The following is a 22,265-nucleotide window of genomic DNA, read 5'->3' as shown; positions in this document are numbered from 1 at the left end:
CTCAATATCTCACAACAAAATGTTAATTACCAATATATATGATATAACGAAACACATATAACATGTTAAACCGCATAAATAAACACGTTTGAAAAAAAAAAATATGGTGTAAGATTATTTTGTATTTTGTAATGGAAAATACGACAGTTTGTAAGGGCATGGAGCCCTGGAGCTTGACAGGTATGTAAATATATATATATATATATATATATATATATATATATATATATATATATATATATATACCAATAAATCTTGCGACCATTAATATTTTGTAATATTCATTTCAAATGATCGTCCCTTGGAGAGATATTGGATGACTGGTAAGTGTCTAGATTTCCAGGGTTTGATTCCTACTTCTGGTTGTTTGGTGTTTACACAAGGTTGCTGTTGACTACTCGGGCTCACATTTCAAAACCCTGCTCGACACTTTGGTGAGTAACCTATACATTTTCCCCGGGTACAATTGTTCCTTTTGGATTACATGTTTTTCGGTAGATAAATTTAGACCTTATTTGGTCAATTTTGTGCGAATGAGAGAGGGATAGAACCTACAGAGACACTAGAACTGGGTGCAGGAACGTGACAGATTTGGCCTTTAAAATAACCAAAAACTGCAAAAAGTTGATCTTGTCTGTTTCCAGCCTGAATGTGATTACCGTAAATTCTGGACTATAAGCCGCTACTTTTTTCCCTAACTTTCAACCCTGCGGGTTATTCAGTGATGCGGCCAATTCATGTAATTTTTCTAACAGCCGCCAGCGGCGCTCGAGTGTTGCTACCATTAACTGCCCTGTCACAGGCACAGTTTGGGATGAAAGCTATATTATTATTATTAAAGCTTTGAAAACTCTCTCGGTGTACCGTCTTTCTTTGTAAATATGTGTAACCCATGTATAATATGTATTTGCAACTGTATATTTTTGTAATGTATTTATTTGTATTTATTTTAGACACTTATTCTGATATGTTTTGCATGGGTGAACGAAAAGTGAGGGGCGGAACAAACACGGGGTGCCGAGTTTAAGTGGGGACCGCTAAAGGTGAGGGACAGACAAGGAAAAAAGGGGGCGTAAAAAGTTGGTTAAAGAAAAAGGAAATGCGTGAGTAAATGTGTTCATCTGATATATTTGTCCCACCTTTACCTTTGGAAATATACACTTTTTTCCTTGGATTACTTTCAACGGGACCCGGACTCTGCAGGTCTGCATCAAACCTTAAGTACCGGTATCATTTTCCGTTCATTTTGCCGGCTGTGATTTTTGGACTGTGGACTTTAATGAAGGACATTTAGTTTCAATCGCGGGACTTGAAGTTGGGTTTGGGTTAATTTGGTGTTTGTTTTACATTTATAAATGTGGGCGCATGCGGCTTATATACAGGTGCGGCTTGTGTATGTACAAAATCGGTTTTCCTCTTAAAATGTGGTGGGTGCGGCTTATAATCAGGTGCGCTCTATAGTCCGGAATTTACGGTAGTACATTCGGAACACAGCCTCAATTACAAACAAGTATGCACAGTTACACTACCACATTACGTCATTTGTTTGGATTTGTTTTGAGTCGTAGAGGTCCCAGCTCACATCTCTCAAAGTCCGGCAAAATAAGATAAATAAAAAGTATCCTTTATCTCTATGACTCTTTTGCAGGTCTTAAGAGAAACTTCAATGACTCCACCGAAAGAGTAACATTCTGCAGCAGAACCTGGATTATGTGTTCCTTCTGCGCTACGGATGAGTTCTGGGCAAATACTACCTCCATCTGGAGGACAATGTCTCCTCAGCGCACGACTTTGCCACTACCATAAAGAGCGTTGAAGAGCAAGAAGCCAAGAATAAAGTCTTGGCCCTGTAGCCGAGGTTGGAGAACTCCAACATCGGGAAACTACAAATCGGCTCACCTCCCCCTATGCTATTTTGTTTCCTCTTCTATTAAGAAATGCCTTCTGACTGGTTGCTGACTCACATTCATGAGTTTCTAACTCAGAAGGAGCGCATCTTCTATGTTGTTCCAGCATGTTCTCTCTGTTCAGGGCAGGCACAGCAAACTCAAAAGACAAAAGACTTTGAGGTAAAAGTCTACTCCAACCCTCCAGCTGAATTTCTTTGCCCGACATTTAGATGTAACAATCGCATGTTCCCAAACAGGGGAAGGATTTGTCTGGGGTCAGTCGGCTGAGAAGGTAAATATTTGACAGTGGTGTTCAAAAATCCAACAGCGGTGACGGGGATCACAGTGGAAACTGGGTCAGGGGGAAAGGATACCCTAACCTCGTCCCGGGTGGAAGTAGGGAATCTGTGATCAGGACACCAAGGGAAAACCTGGAAGAATTGTCTGGAGTCGGGATCCCTCCAGAATGGTCAGTTTGCCATGTAATCGGTGGAATAATTTTGGGTGGGCTTTATCGTTTTTGAGGATCAGAGTAACGGTTAAGCAGCAGAATTAGGTTGTCATTTGCAAAATTAGAATTAAAAAGCCACATCTTGTTTCCATGCCGTAGAAATTGTGGAAAACCTTATATATTTATATACAGTGAAGAAAATAAGTATTTGAAAAACCTGCTATTTCGCTATTTCTCCCATTAAGAAATCATGGAGGGGTCTGAAATTGTCATCGTAGGTGCACGTCCAACGTGAGAGATAAACTAAAAAGAAAAATCCAGAAGTCACAATGCATGATTTTTTTATTGTGTGATATACCTGCAAATAAGTATTTGAACACCTGAGTGAAATTAATGTTAATATTTGATACAGTAGCCTTTGTTTGCTATTACAGAGGTCAAACGTTTCCTGTAGACTTTCTCCAGGTTTGTACACACAGCAGGAAGAAATCTTGACCTACTCCTCCACACAGATGTTTTCTAGATCAGTCAGGTTTCTGGGCTGAAAAACACGGAGTTTGATCCCCCTCCAAGGATTTTCGAAAGGGTTCAGGTCTGGAGACTGGCTGGGCCATGCTAGAACCTTGATATGCTTCTTACGGAGCCACTCCTTGGTTTTCCTGGCTGTGTCCTTCCAGTCGTTGTCGTGTTGGAAGACCCATCCACGACCCATCTTCAATGCTCTGACTGAGGGGAGGAGGTTGTTCCCCAAAATCTCACAATACAATGCACGATGAAAATCGGCTGTCTTTGGACAGCTCTATATATGTATATATATATATATATATATATATATATATATATATATATATATATATATATATATTCATATATATATAAAATATCCATCCATCCAATGCACCGCTTATCCTCACTAGGGTCACTGGGGGTGCTGGAGCCCATCCCAGCTATCTTCGGGCAGTGGGCAGGGGACACCCTGAACTGGTTGCCAGTCATATATATGAGATGTCATGAGATGTGGAAACAAGACGTGGCTTTGTGATTCTAATTTTTTAAATGATAACCTAATTCTGCTGCTTAACCATTACTCTGATCCTCAAGCACGATAAAGCCCACCCAAAATTCTTTTCCACCGCTTGCATGGCAAACTGACCATTCTGGAGGGATCATGACTCCAGACAGTTCTTCCAGGTTTTCTCTTGGTGTCCTGAGGCGTGTTCAGGAGAGTAATCAGACATGTAGTCGCTTGTTAATCGCTTGCCGCGCACTGCTGAACGTTTTGTAATCGCTCACTGTGATTGCCTTACTGATCCAAAATGGCCGACGACAGTACAATGGATTTCGTTCTACAGCTTGCTTTGAGCGAGTTGGCTGATATGAGCGACAGTTCGCATATTGACACAGTTAAGGTTATCCTAAACGCAGTGGAAGGGTCATACCTGTCTTGCATTGTTCACAAACATTACCAGGCAATGTAAGACGATATATTACATCGCCAACAGCACTCGTCAGGGTGAGATCCTCCATCTTCTGCACTGTCGACGCCATGTTGGAAATCAAAGTAAGCGGTCTTTCTCCCGTGATTACTTGGGCACGCGAGCGCTCAATAATCACTGGCCGTTCAGAAGCTAGCGATAGCTAGCGATAGCAATCGCTCACTCTCCTGAACACGCCTCAGATCACACCATGCCCTACTTCCACCTCAGCCGAGGTCAAGTCAAGGCAAGTCATTTTTATTTGTATAGCCCTTAATCACAAAGAGTCTCAAAGGGCTTCACAGGTTATTACACAGACTATATTACAGAGACTATTTTTCAGACTATTATTACACCATCCCCTGATCTGGAACCAAAATGAGGGCAAGGAAAAACTCAAAAAACCTCAACATGAGGAAAATGAAGAAACCTTGAGAAGGGACCGCACATGTGGTATCCCCCTTCCAGGATTACCAGACAGCATATATATGCTATAGAGTAGAAGTGAGTTTTAGGCTTAGATTTAAACATTTCCACTGCAGATCGGATCTCAGGGGGAAGACCTTTCCCCCTAACCCAGTTTCCACTGTGATTCCTGTCACCACTGTTGGATGTTTGAACACCACCGTTAAATAGTTACCTTCTCATTATGTTCTTCACTAGTGTATGTAAACTTTTGACCACAACTGTGTGTACACATACAATATGTAGCCTAGATGGTAGTGTGCCCGCTTTGAGACTGGGAGGTCGCTGGTTCGCGCCTCGACCGAGACATACCTAATTGGTATAATGGCAGCGCCCTCTGGCTGCGGCTGCATCGACTCGCTACAACGGGTCAGGTGTATCGACATTTCGTTCTGTGTACATTGTTACAAAGAATGACAATACAAAGGAAATTATTATTATTATTATTATTATTATATATTATAAAATATATACATGCTTCATAAGATTTGATTGAGTCAGGAGTCATGGGATTAAATTCCATCTGTACTCAGGGGATTGTTTTTTTTCCCTTCTTAATTCTTCAAATAGATTAAGATTGTGTAACTTGACACGCAACTAGTTAAAATAAGATAATCCTTCATCCATCTCACAATAGGGACATTTATTTTGTTGCAGCAGTGAGACAAATAATAATGAATAACAGTATAATGAAAAACAGTTGATCACTTCTCAGGATCATGCATGGCTTTATTTTGCCCTACTACAAACTTAATGATTTTGTAAAGCTAAAAAAGGTAATATATATGTAAAAGCTTAAAAAAATAGATTACCTTCAATCTTCAGATTTTCCTGAAAATACTGAAATAGGAGTTCATGAAAAGCAAAAAAAATGATTTGTCGTCACAATACTTGTGTATATTTGAAACATTGACTCGAGAATTCTCAAGGCTGTTTTACATGGACATCTGTTTAAGTACAATAGTCCCCATTTAGAAATAGGGAAGAAACGCATTTACCATTGGCATCGTAAACTCGCCTTCATCCGTTTCGTTCCGATGAGGCAAATTGGGGTTGTTCAACATGTCGGTCAAAGAAAAAGGAGTGTCCAGTATGTCCGGTTCGGGCAGATCATCGGACGCTTCCTTATCCTTTATCGTTTCGGTTGCGACTTCTGTAGAAACGGGACAGCTCCGGAGCTGGACTTTGGCTGCCGTTTGGGGCCTGGAGACAGTGACTCCTTTTTGGTCACCCTCAGTTTTCTAAAAGATGGCGAGAGTATATATATATTTTTGTTTTTTGCACATGCAGAATGTAAATGAAGCAGTTACTGTATTTTTCACACTAAAAGGCACACCATAGTCCTTTGTGATGTATTTTTTCATATGTAAGGCGCAGCAGACTACAAGGTGCATAGAATTAAAAGTACATCACAGACTAGATTTTGCACCAAAAAATTGCACAGTTAATGATCAGTTTAAAAATACTGCTGATTACAATCGCAAAATTTGGAAGCAATAGGAATCAAACCCGGACCACGCCAGGGGGAGTGCAAGATCCCATCCGTTAGACTACTCAGGATTCAGATAAAACATGAAAAGGCATTAGGTTTTTTTAATCATCACACTGTTTTTAGTCTTTATCAAGCGCACAGGATTCTGAACCAAATGAAGAGAAGCATTGTGGGAAGTAATGTGGTCTTAATGAAAAATGCATGGATGCACCTATTCTGAAGTGTTTTCCCTTACAATGCTTAGAGCTAAGAAAAATTGACACAAAATGTTATACGGTTTTCAATCACATTGTGTTTCTTTGTTTCCCTATAATTGGCATCTGGTGCCATAGTGTGATAAAGAGAGAAATCTTCTTGGCTTTTCATATGTCACCTATGTCCCACTCCTTAGTGGCTTGATGGGTAGTGTTCGGTGCTTAGACCGTCGCTATCTGGATTTAATCCCAACTAAGTCAGTGATGGATACCGACTTATATGACAGTACACCAGTATGCATTTCCAATTTTTTTCCGAGATTTTGAGGCACACATTCAAATTTCTGGCCAATTTGGAGTTTTTGGGTGTGCTTTATAGTTTGTAAAATACGGTAATTCAAAAGTGTGGTTGAAGCCCAGCGACGGGCTAGAGAAACAGACCTTCGGACTTTGTGTTGTGGTTGGGGCCTCGGAAACGGGAAGGCTCTCAGGTGCTCGCTGGGCTTGAACGGCCGATTGGGGTCTTATGCGTGAGCTGTAACCACCCTGCAGTAAACCTTTAGTCTCCTGAAATGATACAAGAAATATTTGATCTTGTACGTTATTGGCAGTGTTCCCTCTAAGCTGCGCGCGTGCGCGATTGCGCACTGCTCACACATTCTCAGCGCACAAGAAAATCTGGCCAGCGCACAAAAATGAGGGCTCAAAATTACTAATTAAGAAGCAACTAAAGTCAAAGTTACAGTGCATGAAGGTAAAAATACACGGGTTCCCCTGACGTTGTGTCCTAAATGCGGTATTTTGAAGTCGAGTCGAAGTAGAACGAAGTTGAGTAAAGTTAGTAGAGTTTGTCGAGAACCGGCTTCTTCGGCTCCGCTCACTAAAAGGAACCGGCTCTTTTGGTTCCTAAACGGCTCTTCGGGTTGTTTTTGCTTCTTTAATCCCAACATGACCAAATATTATGTAAAATTATGCACAAAATGACTTAAAGGAATGGGGGAATAGAACAAAAAAGAAAGAAATACCAAAATGAAAAAGTAGTGAAAAGCTGAGAAAAAGACAAAAGGAAGAAAAAAAAGAAAGAAAAAAAATTGAAAAAAGCCAGAAAAGAAAGGAAATGCAGGAAAAAAGTAAATAGAGAACAAAAAGAAAAAAGTAACAGCTCAGAAAAAAGAATCACAATGAGATTTTAAAGGATTTTTTTTAAAAAGTAGGGAAAAAAACACGGAAAAAAGAAGAAAAAGTTTGTGTTGCATTTGAATAATTTCCAATTATATCAAGTGAATCTTGTTGCCAACATTGTACTTCCACTAAAAAATGTGATTAAGTACAGTTCTGTATCTTACAACGGACTAAATAAGCCCCCAAAAATGTTAATATTTTGCAACAAAATATGTCAGGAAATAAAAAGAAATGGATATCTTGTGAAAGAAAGGTAAAAAAAAAACGTTTGTAGGCCGTACAACCTCTGCAATAGTACATGAGTCAATTCATTCAAAAGAGAAAAATCATTTTGCATTGCTGGAAACTCAGCAAAATGTAACTTGATGTCAAGTTTTGGACATGTTTAATAATTAGTTATCTTGCCACACTTGGGATTATGGTGGCTCACTGTTGTTTCAAGCGTTGCTCACCGACTTTGTGTAAACGCTCAGACCCATGGAAAATTAGAGGGAACGTTTGTTATTGGTCCTTAAAATTTGGCACAACATTGTCAGGGTTGGGTCCTCTTTGACAATAGACCCAAGACAGACCCAATTAGGATTATGACACTGCCAAAATGCTTTTTTAATTTTTTTTTTAGAATTTCCCCTTTTGCTTCACGGCGGACCAAAACTGGAAACATATACAGTAATCACTCGCTGTATCCCGGTTTACATTTTGCGGTTTCGATTTTCATCGTGCATTGTTCTCTGGAGGAGACAAAATACACTAAATGCTATCACAGTGGCAGGTTCTGGAGAGATTTGTGTGTGTTGGGTGGGCGTGACCCTCTGTGTGCACGACTGTGATAGGCTGTTGGAAGTGTGGAGCACATTGTAAAGCTTTCGGGAGGTCTTCAGTGACTTGGTTTTTACAAGTCAATGTGTCCAGCAAAACTGCATAGCACGGCAACAGCTAGTATTTTAGCGGCTCGATGCATAGAAAAGCAATGCATCAATCGAATCAGACTCTGAGATAGGTCAGAAGAGTGGAGAGAAATGCTAGACCCCGGGGTGCTCCATGGATTGTTATCGAGTCTGTAATAAGACTGAGCTTGCGTCGGTAGGGAAAGCAATAACGAGGCTGTAGGTCCCACAACTGCTATGGTTACGTAACAAACCACCCCTGCCGATCCTGTATCTCACCAATGCCAGATCCATTACTCATGAAACGGAGGGAAAGCAATAGCGAGGCTGTAGGTCCCACAACTGCTACGGTTACGTAACAAAGCACCCCTGCCGATCCTGTATCTCACCAATGCCAGATCCATTACTCATGAAACGGAGGACATGGAGCTACAACTCGTGACTCTTGTATTTTAACCATCACCTAGACCTGGCACATATGAGGATCCCCGATGCTAGCATGCAGCTAGCCAGCTGCTTTTTACATCGCTTTTTTCACTGAAAGGAGAAGTTCTTTAATTTTGTTGTACTATTGTATGACGTTAAACACCCTTCATTCAACCACAATTATGCGTTTTGTGGTTTATATTTGCAGAGCCATAGTTGTTATATATGTTTCTACTTGGAGGGTTTTAACTATTGCCGGACTTTTGAAACGTAACCCCGCGGAAAACAAGGGATTACTGTAAATTGATTAAAACAAATTAATACACAAATCATCAAATCTAAATATAAAATCAAAAATTGAAATTAGTATCAAATACATGCAATTAAATACCGATCGGTAAAAAATATTTTATTGCTGTGTACATGCTGTCAGCAGAAAATATTATCTATTATGTGTTCATTTGTTTTCGCAGTTTTAGTCTTCTATACCGAGTATGCAGAACAGAGGTATACAATCATTTTCTTTTGACAGCCCCATGAAGGAGAATTTAAAGGTATTTGTTTACAGGAATTTTCTAGGCATGACTTCTTTTTTTTTTTTTTTAAACACTACCTCAAAAATTACCCACATTCAGTCCAAATACGTGATCAGTACTTGCATCAATTGGACTGTTATACCGTTTTTGGGTTTTTTTTTTTCGTTTTGTTTTCCAAAACAGAAAAAATTGTTCACGTTGATCAAAACAAATTGAACCATTTTGGAGGTTGAAACAAAAAACATAGATTAAGCTTTCAAAAAGAACGACCTCGTTTTTTTTTTACATTTTTTAACCAATTGGCCGATTTCTACTGTGTTATTGACTAATCAGCCAAATTGTGTGGCTTATTCCAGCAAAATAAACCAGGAAACCAGGTAGACTCTTTATTCTTTAACCAAACTGGATTATTTTTTATCTAACATTTTAAAAGTGAAGTTTAGAATTGTACAGAATTGTTTTTTACAAAGGCTGTTAAATTTAAGGGACAGTGTGTATAATTTGTTCGCTAGATGTCGTCGTATGGTGTAGAGCAACCAATAGCAAGTACGGTACTTAAAAGCACAAAAGAATACAAACTACGGAGACTAAAGGTAATCAAAACACACCATTTTACTTCTAATTTTTTGCCCAGCCCTTTAAAGGTTTTTGTGTACCCACAACAGGAAGATGGCGGAAAACAACTGTATTTACATAAAGACTAAGGCATGTCATACATTATTTTTAAAGATTTTCAGGAATACCACCTATGCATCCAAGGGTTAAAAAAATTGATAAAGTTAATGTCTATCTACCCTGGTCATAACCCTCGAGAAGGGTAACCGACAGCAAGACAAACATACAAAAACAAAAAAAATAATAAAAGGGAAAAAGTAGATAAACACACACAAAAATGTTTGGACCATGGCCAACCCGACAGCTTTCACTGGTTTACCCCGCTGCATCATACGGGTGCCCTGCCCATCCCTTAGAACGTGTCCAACATCCCACTATCACAACACCTCTCCACTCATTCCTATCACCAACAAGAGCTCCAGTTTCCACTATATTTAGATCTCTTTCCACCAGTGCACTAAACACCATCCACGTCAATCGCGGCCTTCCTCTTGGTCTCCTTCCATTTACTTCTGCTGAATACTTCTTTGGGAGCAAAAGTCAGATTATAGTATATGCTGCTGACTGCTAAAAGAAATGGTCGGCAGGCTGCAAATGGGCCTAGGGTTGTAGTTTGGACACCCTTGCTCATTTACTCATTCGCCCCATTATTTTCTTAACTTGCCATATAAGGGCCATGAATCATAAGGAACACCTTTGACCAGTTGCTAACCATATTTGTAATCAAATTCTGAGATGTCGCAAGTTTAGCATGGGGGCCAGTTGCATTTTTGTGTTGGACTCTTATTTTATTTTAAACATGTGTTGGCAAAATCAATCCTCGTATCCAACACCACAAGGTTGGACAACATCAACAAAATAAATATTACTTTTCCTCAAAATTCAAACTAAAATCTGAGCAGGTTTGCTTGTCTACGCGGTTTCATTCCTTGAACACCTGATTCATTGGCAAGCTATGCAGATCTCGATTTATCTGTTTAATGAGGGCAACCTCAAACATTCCGATCACTGGTCACCAAAAACCCAATTTTTGTTTAAAATAAAAACATGAACGCTTTAAACATTTTCAAATGGCTTCATTTGAGTGCTTCAAACAGGTTAATCTCAATCAGTAATTTGTGTACACCTTAGGCCAATGTCTTATTTGAATATCAGATTTTTTATTAAATCAGACCTCGTGGTTCACCTGGTGGCATTGGGATTTACTGCTTACCAGTGGTGGTTGGGATCTGCCCACCACGTGACCCTGAATTCGGGTTGTCAATATTTTTTTAGCTTAGGGACAACACCTGCAATCTATTCTTGACTGGAACACTGCACCAGCCTGATTTCTATTTACAGTAAATAACTCGGCGTTCAACGGCAAATTAAGTCTTAAAAAATATAAAATCAATATAGAAAAATGTAGCATTTTCCTAAAATTCAAGCCAAGAGGACCAAAAGAGCGCCCTTTATCCTCAACGACCGATCTGAGCTGTTGCCGTAAGGTGGTCCTGTCTGTCATCGTGGCAACCTCTAGATCTGTGGTTGCTAACTCTGTTGGAACTACTAAACCCCACCAGTTTAATATGTGCATTCACTGAACCCATGAACTCACAAATTAAAGAACTGCAAATCACTGACCTCTCACGTTGTCTTTGAGAGACCAGATGAAATAAGCGTGGCTTCACTTTGGCAAGTGCTACTCATTTGTCATTTTCACAGCAAAGTCAGTTCCTTTTCTCCCTCGAAAAGGATTGCTAGCAGAGATATAGTGTACCAAACTTCAGGGCTTTCTTAGCAATACCTGGATACCTACTTAAATGTTGAGTTATTGTTCTAAAGAGTTGCTTTGGAACTTGGTTTTGCTAAATTTTAATTATTTTGTCAAAGACTGACGTCAGTAATCGCCAATGATTGACTTCTGCTGCCTCATCATCAAACATGAACGTCTGTCTCACCCATACTGGATATGAAGCTTGTGCAGGGAAGTATCCGTTGACTTAGTAAGCATATCTAAGTGTGTGGCAATTGCTAGTTTCAGTTTCATTGGTACAGAAATGTTACCTTTTCCAGACACATCTGCGATCTTATTACAAGGGGAACGTTTGCTAAGTTATATTGAACATATTTGTCCACAACACTTCCCTTTTTTGCTTGACATAGTATTGGTTTAAACATGAAGGTAATTATACAACGTACGACAATTACATTAACACATTGGATCACTCCTGAGTGGGGTAAATTCAGCACGGCACCGATTGGCCAAGCAATGTCACATGATCTGCATCCAGTGATGGCCAAGCGCCTTCGCGTACAGACATAAATGTTCTGCGGCACAGGCTCAACGGAATCGAACACCTAAAAACCACTGCTCTAGATCCATTGTTAACCGGGTAAGGAATGCCATCAAACTGATCAAAAGAGGTGTATAGGGCTTTCTTGTAATACAGACTTCTGAAGTAGCCCACAGGTGCCAGCTGACCTACTGGAACAATGACTTTGGTTGTCAAAGGAAAAAACTAGGGCATAAGAGGAGTTTGACAAGTGCATGAAAAGCAGCTTTCTGACAGATTTCTGGTACACAAGTCATAAGCACTGGGCATACCGGAGTGACTAATCAGGAAGAACAGGAGATTTCCCAAAGGACTGGCTTATGGTAGGTTTGGGCTGGCTGGTTGAGAAAAATAATTTGAGCATGTATCTGTCACTCACACTAACCTTACTCGTGGATTCATCTCTAGTCAGCTATTTGGGTTATATTCAGCGCAACAGATGAGGTAAATTTTACCATTTGGAGGAAATCCCCCCTCCCCAATTCTAAACTTGTTCAGCCCACCGCCACTCTTTTCTCTAGCTGTAAAATTAACACAAATGAACGAGTTAGGTATGATGGAGGGCAGTAAGGTACTAGGTGGAGCCGAAAAAGCCAAATAAGACGCAGCCTACTGAAAGATGTGATCAAATTTTGTATTGTCAGTGGGCTATTCATGAGCTCCATGTCACATCACTGTGCTTCATCGTGACCATATTTGTAACTGGCCACAGCTTTGCAGTGCTGAGGGTATTGTATATAGAAAGTAATGCGTTTCGATGACATTTTTTGGCACCTTATGTCATAATTATGATATATGGTTCTTGTAATAAATAGAAAACATCTCTTAATTATAAGTTCTGATAAATGAAAATGGAACACCTGTTATCTTCTGTGATTAGAAATGCTATTCCATTGCATGTCCTATTTTGAGAAAATAGTTTGTGGACCCTGAGGTTGTCTTCTATATCTGGAGTCAAAGGGAACCCGTTTGGTACCTTTTTGTCAAGAGGCTGAGCCGAGAAAGCAAAGTTCTCATTTTTCCTCACCTATGATGACTAGTTGGGGAACGTGACCAAAAGAACAAGATCTCAGATACAAACACTATCCACCGGGAGGGATTAAGAGTCACTCCTACACATTGAAGCCGACTAAAGTGGATCGGGCAGCCGCTGAGATGACTGAGGACTAGTTTGCCTTGAACGCCTCAGGATCTCGTCAGAGGAGCTGAATGAAGCAGCAGGGGACAGAGAGCTGCCCATGTGACTTAACCCCCGGCTGTCAGGACCAGAACGGAAACAGGACCCAATTGTGTAGCGTTTAGTTTTATTGAAGGAAAGCGGAAGGGCTGCGCCCAAGATCCGGTGTTCGCTGGATGCGGGAAGTAAGTCGCTCTCATACTCTGATTGTAATAATAATAATAATAATATCCTTTGTATTGTCATTCTTTGTAACAATGTACACAGAACGAAATGTCGATACACCTGACCCGTTGTAGCGAGCCGATGCAGCCGCAGCCAACAGAGGGCGCCGCCATTTTACCAATTAGGTATGACTCGGCCGAGGCGCGAACCAGCGACCTCCCAGTCTCAAAGCGGGCACACTGCATCGGCTCGCTACAACGGGTCAGGTGTTGTAATCCGAACACGGAAGTGGATCTTCCGTAGGGAGTGATGCCGGTGTTAGGGACGGAAAAACTCGTCAGTAGCCGGAACTGGGAGAGCAAGGCGTGGTCTGGGTCGGAAACGAGTCGTAAGCCGGAACGGTAGAGTAGATGTAGTCGAGGACAAAAAAGGTCGTAAGCCGGGACGGGAGAGCAAACGTGGTCAAAATCAAAACAGGTCGTAGCCGGAGACAGACGAAAAAGGCTTGCCTCGTATACACTGAGGTTTGCAGACGGACTGACAACAGGGGACGGACCGGACTGCTGCAGTTGGCGCCAAATGAGCGGGTACGGCTGAGTCACATCGGTAATCATGACACAGACGAGCAAACAAGGATAGATAGATGGAAAAACTGAAGGATTTTAAAAAGCTTAAAGTGCTGGCTTGTTAGTGTTCTTAAAAAAAATAACTGAGTACTATTTCAAAGGGAAAACAGGATGTAACTGTTTGTATTCATTCATATGTCTGTAAAGCTTTAAAAATGTACATACTGGAAGACTCTTAAGTGTCTTGCCATGTCTAAACTGGGCTTTATGTAAGACCGAGTATCAAGAAATAAGAAGTTTCAAAAGTTTTGCATCATGGACATTATAAAGAATGTGGTTCGTTTGGAAGTAGAATAAAAGCAGAGGTTTATCAACATGGACAGAAATGTGAAAAACACAGATTGTCTCCTAATGAACTATGTGAGACAAACAAGGAAGAGTGTATGATGCAAAAGTAGGTCCTAACTGCAAATAATGCATAGACTGCAAATAACAAAACACATATTGTGCAATAAATGCAATATCCACCTGTGCTTTGTGACACACTGCAACTGCCTCCTGATGGCTCATGAAAAATAAAGATTATATAACACATTCTTATCTTCTTGTTTCAGTTAAATTACCAGATTGCCTTTCTACAAAAATGACGGAACAAGCATATATGAAAGCAACCCTTCTGACTCCTGCAATCATATCAATATATTCTCGATTGTCTTCTGATTTCCCTTTCCTTTTTGCAGGTTCTGGGTTTTATTGGTAAATCACTCTGTTCACCATCCTTGTTGTGATCATCTGTCAGGTTTTACTCCTGCAAGTTAATTAACATGAACTTCATGTTAAAAAAATCTCAAGAGGAAATTGGCAACATTATAGCACAGGCATACGTTGCGCATGAAAATAAACCAATAAAAGAATAAACTACTCAAAACTCCTACCATGTAGTTCTCATGTGACAGTACAGTCAAAATTCTGTAAAAACCTATGTAAATGTTTTGCCAAGCTGTAAAATTGCAGTTTTACTTAAAGCAGTGTCTGAAATAACATCTGCCCTGCTTTATTCTAATTTCAAAATCTTGGTTCGGTTTGGAAATTTCAGTCCGCTTGGCATTTTCAGACACGTTAGCCGATCGGAAGCCTGCCTCGAATAACTTCCTGCTTCCGGACATTCCCGAGTGTGATAAGGTCGCTCATTTGTATATCATTCAAACGCACCGAGAACACAAGAAAAATGGAGAAGTGGTTAGGAATCGAGCCAAAACCTCAGTCCCAGAAGGATTCAAAGGAAGTTAACAAAATTAATGACGCTACAAAACGTTAACATACATTAAAAGCATCGTGGAATGAGGAGTTCATTGCATGAATGAAGATGAGTAAATACAGGTAGATACTGATGGCAGATGGAAAACAGTGATGTCATATACATGCAATGAATGTTATAAGATTTATAATAAACTTAATTTTAAAGTGTTGATCTGTTATATATTCTGATTATCAATCCTTAATACTTTGCAACAATGGGTTTTTTTTTGCGGAGTCGTCTTTTTGTGTTTCAAGTCGTAAAAAATGTCTAACCTGGTGTCCGCTAACTTTTTGTCATGAGTTTCAGACACTGGCTTAAAGATCATTTTTCCTATTCCGCTTTCAAGTTTAAAAATATAACGGAAATTTAAGAAAAAAAGTCTTTAAAATGACCAACATTTGCCAAAAGGGTAATCATTTTTATTAGCAGTTCACAGAGATGCCAACCTTGTGCTCAGTACTTGATGTTTCTGTCTTTTCCCAATTCCACTCACATGAGGAATTGAATCAGTGTGACTCATATTTGGACAGGCAAAAACAAAGTATTCAGCACTGTATATTGTAAGGGCCAAGCCTTCATTTTACACTCTTTTTATGCCGTAAATTCCGGACTATAAGCCGCTTTTTTCCCAAATGTTCAGCCCTGCGGCTTATTCAGTGAAGCGGCCAATCTATGTAATTTTCTAACTGCCACCAGCGGCACTCGAGTACAAAAACTAAGATTTAGACCGGTGGAATAAGTGCGCTGAGGTAGACGGCATCCTCTTAGTATGCGTACGAATTGTCAGGTTCTTTCCGTTAATGAGGAAGTCGCCCTTGATGGCGGCAGTTATAAGGAAAAAGATGAGGACGGTTAACCGTGAATTTCGTATTTGCGGTATGGCTTTTTTTAGCAGATACACATGATGCGTTGCGAGGGTGTTATTAGTAGCGCATTGATACCTTTCACAGGCACGGTTTGGGATGAAAATTATATTATTATTATTATTAAAGCTTTGAAAACTCTCTCGGTGTACCGTCTTTCTTTGTAAATATGTGTAACCCATGTATAATATGTATTTGCAACTGTATATTTTTGTAATGTATTTATTTGTATTTATTTAAGACACTTATGCTGATGTTTTTTACGAGCAAATAAGAAAGAAGGGGCGGAGCAAACGCGGGCCGTTGGGAAGTGGGGACGGGTAAAGGTGAGTGATTGTGGACGCGGGAGACAATAGTGGATATATATTTTTCCCACCCTTACCTTTGGAAATATACACTTTTTTCCCTTGGATTACTTTTAACGGGTACCCGGACTTTGCAGGCCTGCATCAAATGATAATGGTATCATTTTCCTATCAATTCGCCGGCTGTGGGTTTCGGACTGTGTCAGCATGTGTCAGATTGGCTAGGACCATGACTCAGTCTCTTCGCTAGGAGCAAGTGTCTCGGCCTATTGGCTTTGAAGTGTATCATGATATAACTAATAATGGATAATGGATAATTGTTAAGAAAAATAAATAAATCTACACAAAATCCCCCCATTAAAATTGTTCAATCAAAAAGAACCCATTTTTATAATGAGGGTGCATGCGGCCAATATACCAGTGCGGCTTGTGTATGGACCATATCGGTTTTCCTCCCGAAATGTGGGGGGTGCGGCTTATAATCAGGTGCGCCTTATAGTCCGGAATTTACGGTTCTTATTTTCAAAGTGTTTTTAAATTCACAGTCATTCAAACGCCAGTTTAAGATCACACGTCATTTTACCGTCACCTATGTGGACAGTAAAAGCCATATCAGGTGTGTGTGAGGCGAACCTGCTTGCTAGTATCCGGTAAAACAGTTTTCTTGACTCTCTGAGGAGGAAGGTGGTCAGGGTCCAAGCCCCAGGTTCTGAGTCTGGCAAGACCCTCTGCAGAGCGACTGGTTGGGTTGACTCTCTGCACTGGGATCCGGTCTGGAAGATCCCATGTTCCTTTAAAGTCGGGCCAAACGCTGCCCTGGTGTATGACACGCAATGACACAAGTGTATAAACGGGCATTTCATTTTCAGGGGAACCAAATAGTGTGCATATTTACTTTGACCACTCCGGGGAGAAGATGTCCTCTGCTATCTGCAATAAACTTGGTGCGGCCTTTCGGTATTGCGGGTACCTACAAACCCACATGCATCAAGCGTAATCGTGTTAAGTGAATGCTTAATTGAGCTGCTGTATCTTGGTACTGTGAAGATAATATTACACTGGGTCGAAAATGACTAAATTTTGTGCAGGCTTGGGGAGTAACGGAATACATGGAACGGCAAAAATGATGTTGGCAAGCAGTTTGGATTTATTTTTATTTTGTTACTGTCGCATTTTATGTTAGTTTTGCCGGAGATCAAAGAGATCAAAGCCAGGAGAGAAAGCTTACCACGTGTTGTGAGTCATCATTTTATTCATATTTAGTTTCTTTTGTCTTTTATTAGCATATTTGGTATTGGAGTCATCCAAAAGTAATTGAAAGTCATCAAGTTAAAGTAACCCTACCCAACCCTGTTCATAATGTACGTACACTGCCATTCAATGATTTGGGGTCAACCAGACAAATTATGTTTTCCATGAAAAATAACTTGTCCAATGTATGTGTTCCAGTGCCCATATTAATCTTAGTTCATTTTGTTGCCACTCTGTCTTAAAAGCCAGCATCTCTGAGATGCCTTTTCACTGAAGATAGTGTGTGGGTACTATTTAACCAAACTAGTAGTTGAGGACATTTATGGTAGTGCTGCTGTTAACACGCTATACGTCCCTGGTCCCTGTACTTGCCCAAGACACCCCAAAGGAAATAGTGCCTCCTACGACCCTAGTGGTTAAGGAATCTAACCAACCAATTCTCAAAGTAAAGACAATAATGTAATTCTCCTCATGCTTGGTTGTGAAGTGCCTTTCTACTCTGGTTAGAGCCTGTTTGTGCTGCTCTCTGAGGGGAGTAGTACACACTGTGAAGGAGATCTTTAGTTTCTTGGCAATTTATTGCATTGAATATGTCATGATTACTGATGTGACTCAGCTGTGCCCGCTCATTTGGCGCCAACTGTCACTGGTTCTGATTGGCTCCCTGTCACTATTTGAACCCGGTCCTGTCGATCCCCTGTTGTCTGTCCGTCTGCAAACCTCAGTGAATACTAGGCAAGACTTTTTCGACCCTGACTCCCACCTGTCCAGTTTTTGCTCCCGTCTGTCTCCGGCTACGCCCTGTTTTGCTCCTGATCACGTCTGTTCTCCCGTCCCGACTTACGACCCGTTTTTGATCCCGACCACGTCTGCTCTCCCGTCCCGGCTTACGAACCGTTTCTGACCTCGACCACGTTTTTGCTCTCCTGTCCCGGCTATCGACCTGTTTTTCTGCCCCAGCCACCGCCATTGCTCGCTACGGAAGATCCACTTCCGTGTTCCGATCACAATCCGAGTACGAGAGCGACTTGCTTCCCCACGTCTAGCGAACGCCGGATTGTGGGCGCAGCCCTTCCTCTTTCCTTTAATAAAACTTGTGAGAAACGTAACGCAATCGGGTCCTGTTTCCGTTCTGGTCCTGGCATTCTGCACTAAAGTTAAAATCATTAATCAGTGATTGTTGACTGATTAGCACGTACGCCTCATTTTGAAGATATTCTGGGTTCAATTTCATCCCCCTTTCCTGAGTGGGTTTCCTCAGAACAAGTTCCAAGTTTATAAAACCGTCACGGTTGCCACGGCGCTCAATTGGCCCCGCCCGTGTGGCGCCATGTGCGGCTCGTTGACAGATTGGCTTTCCGTATATTTAAGCTCAGGGCTCTCACTCTTCCGTGGTCAGTCCGTCATCGAACCTCTGCCCGCAAGACGTGGGTTCCTGTTGGTATTTCCTGTCCAGTATTGTTCCCGTTTATTTTGTCCTGTTTAATATCGGTTTCCAGTTTTGTGCCCGTCTAGTTTGTCTGTTTATTTCAGATATCCTGTTTTGATATCAATCCTGTCTGTCCCATTGTTTAATATCGGTTTCCAATTTCGTTCCCGTCTAGTTTGTCCTGTTTAATTTCGATATCCTGTTTCATTATCAATCCTGTCTGTCCCGTCCTGTCCGGTATCGACCCCATCTGTCTGATATCTGCTCGGGCAATTGGTATCAGTCTCGTCGGCCTCTTGCTTCATATCATTCCACGCCAGACTGCTGCCTAATGTGCATGACACCCCATTTCCCGTAAAATAAAAGGCTTGTGTAAGAAACGTCACGCATTTGGGTCCTGATTCTGTTCCGGTTCATGACAAAAACAATGAAAATCGATATTTTTTCCTTGAAATGTATGTCCCAAAAATACAAGAACTATCATACCAATGTTAATTTGTCTCACAAAAATCATAGGTCGAGAAATTTGTATTTCTTTGCAGCCCTTTGAGACTTCTTGTGATTAAGGGCGCCACAAATAAACATGACTTGACTATAAGAACTCTAGTGTTTTGCTGAAAATGGGCCTCTATACAGTACAAATATGTAGATATGGCATTGAAAAAAACAGACATTTGCAGCTAAAATTGTTATTTACCATGTTAACATTGTAAGTGGTGTGTTTGTTTTTTTCCCATGAAGATATCATGAAACTTGTGATTTTCCTTCAAAAATAAGGACCTATCCAAGCGACCCCAAACTTTTGAACGGTAGTGTATATATATTATTTTCACGCAGCAAATCCATATTTAGAAATAAAAACGAATACCTTATAGTTGGATTTAGTCAAATATGCTTTGACTCAGGCAGTAGTTAAATAATTGTTTCTAATAGCTTGTTTACTACACAGTGGGATAGAAATCAGTGTAAAACGCACGTGATTTTGCTATTTAGACAATAATATGGTTTTTGGGTAAGAAGTTTAGATTATTTTGTCTACAATGTGAGAAATACTTTGTATGGAGACCACTAATCCCAATATAAAACTGTAACGATATCGCATAAGATTAACTACCTTGCTGGTTTGCTTCGCCAGGCACCAGTTCTGCAGCCTTTGAGACCTGAACGCATCATCGTACTGAAAACGAGATAAGTGACAGTTTCCAAGTGAGAAATACGAATGTGATATTTTAATTGTAGATAAATGTATTCAGATTATCGTATTTTTTACCTGGTTTGCTGAAAAACTGGAAGACATTGCTGAGACGTTTTACAAATGAGTCTGCCGGACTGACTTGTTGCATAGCAACGCAACCAAGTGACGTGTTTCGTCGCTGATTTACAAAGCTATCCTAGTCTTGACGAAATACTTTTGTAATCTCTTTTTCATAAGAAAATATAAAGTGCAGTGTTGGTATGAAACCTTTTATTTTTACAATTTGCTTTAATAAAGGTGAGAATGGAGTTCGAGCGTGACCCTGACACTTTGAATCCAAGGATCGTCACCTTCGACAAGAGACATTAAAACGTGAACGCCATTTTAGCGCTGACGTAGACGTCAGTTTGGTTGCCATATTGCGTGTGGAAAGGTATCACACTGTCCGGAAGTATTCAATTTTGAATTGAATATGCTTGATTGCTGTTAAGATTGTCGAGTAGGGTTGTTCAAACATCACATTGTTTGCTGTTATTAGTGTCAATAAAGTTGTTCAAACCACAAAAAAAAATTCAATTAATTTGCTCTCACTCTTCCTTTGTCAGTCCGTCAACGAACATCTGCCCCGCAAGACTCGGTCCTGTTTCCTGTTGGTATTTCCTGTCCGGTATGGTTACCTTTTATTTTGTCCTGTTTAATATCGGTTTGCAGTTTTGTTACCGTCTAGTTTGTCCTGTTTTAATTTCGATATCAAGTCAAGTCATTTTTATTTGTATAGCCCTAAATCACGAAGAGTCTCAAAGGGCTTCACAGATTATTACACTATATTACACAGACTATTTTTCAGCCGACGAGAAGAGTAGGTTATTCATATGCTATGGAGTAGAAGTGAGTTTTAAGCTTAGATTTAAACATTTCCACTGAGGTTGCAGATCGGATCTTAGGGGGAAGAGCATTCCACAGCACCGGTGCCCGAATAGAGAACGCTCTCGAACCAGCAGAACACTTCTTTGCTCTTGGGATCACCAGAAGACCGGCACTCTGAGATCGTAGGCTTCGGACCGGGACATAGGGGGAAATCAGATCTGAAAGATAAGAAGGAGCAAGTCCATGTATGATTTTGTATAATACTAAGAGAACCTTGAAATCACATCTAAGGCTAACTGGGAGCCAATGCATGTTAGCCAAAATCAGTGTTATGTGATCGTACTTTTTTGTCCTAGTTAAAAGCCTCGCTGCGGCATTTTGTACCAGCTGAAGAGACTTGATTCTAGACTTCGGGAGACCAGAGAGTAGTGCATTACAGTAATCGAGACGGGAGGTAACAAGCGCATGAATTATAATTTCCGCATCCGACTGAGACAGTATAGGACGAATTTTAGCAATGTTACGAAGATGGAAGAAAGCGGTTCTAGTAATTTTCTTTACATGCGTTTCAAAGGATAGATCAGGGTCAAATATGACACCTAAATTTTTAACTGAGTCACTGTGTGATGTGACATTTGTCAATGTTCACAGCAGTTTTTGAGAATGGACCAATGACTAACATTTCGGTCTTTTCAGAGTTAAGACGCAAGAAATTGAGTGACATCCACTCTTTTATCTCAATGAGGCAGGCCTCCAAATATCCTGTTTTGATACTAGTATTAATTATATTTTTTTATACAAACAGTATATTTTTTCTCCTATTCTTTTCCTGAAATCCCAACAATATCGCCTTCGAAGCAATGACCGTAACTTTTCCAAATTTATTATGAGTTTAATCACATAACTGCTGCCAAAATAGGGGGCAGAACATTACGCAAATGTATGACTTCTTTGGGTTTCTAACAAGCTTAACAACTTCAAACACCATCACCCGATCCTGGTGGCATCAGATATCTGAGACCACGACCAAGGAAGCATGATCTGGTCAAGCGTCCCTTGTCCATATAAAAAGAATAGTTGATCGATGGCTCGCTCTCTTTTGCCTGCCTGGCTTGCTCGTCTGGTACGTTGTGACCATCCAGAGCATGAGACCAAATCTCTTTACCACGCAAGTAAGGTGATGGCTTCAGATTCAACTCCATGTTTGCTGGTTCCTGGGA

At 40.5% G+C, this 22,265-nt stretch overlaps 1 protein-coding gene and 1 pseudogene across 1 annotated transcript; one reads left to right on the top strand and one right to left on the bottom strand.

Moving 5' to 3' along the window:
• The first annotated feature begins 316 nt into the window (after window positions 1-316).
• LOC148368656 (alpha-1,6-mannosyl-glycoprotein 4-beta-N-acetylglucosaminyltransferase-like) lies at window positions 317-3,411 on the top strand (annotated as a pseudogene).
• A 1,491-nt stretch (window positions 3,412-4,902) lies between these two features.
• cfap126 (cilia and flagella associated protein 126) lies at window positions 4,903-20,419 on the bottom strand. Its single transcript, XM_088330644.1, has 6 exons — window positions 20,254-20,419; window positions 20,098-20,160; window positions 17,199-17,273; window positions 16,937-17,119; window positions 6,408-6,533; window positions 4,903-5,521 (listed from the first exon to the last, which is right to left on the bottom strand). The coding sequence occupies exons 1-6, from the start codon at window positions 20,278-20,280 to the stop codon at window positions 5,252-5,254; spliced, it is 744 nt and encodes a 247-aa protein (XP_088186770.1). The 5' UTR covers window positions 20,281-20,419; the 3' UTR covers window positions 4,903-5,251.
• Between the last annotated feature and the right edge of the window lie 1,846 nt (window positions 20,420-22,265).

This window comes from Urocampus carinirostris, chromosome 3, assembly GCF_059441175.1.
Source record: "Urocampus carinirostris isolate Australia breed hairy pipefish chromosome 3, RoL_Ucar_1.0, whole genome shotgun sequence".
Classification (NCBI taxonomy): Eukaryota; Metazoa; Chordata; class Actinopteri; order Syngnathiformes; family Syngnathidae; genus Urocampus; species Urocampus carinirostris.
This window is presented reverse-complemented; position numbering and strand designations above follow the sequence as displayed.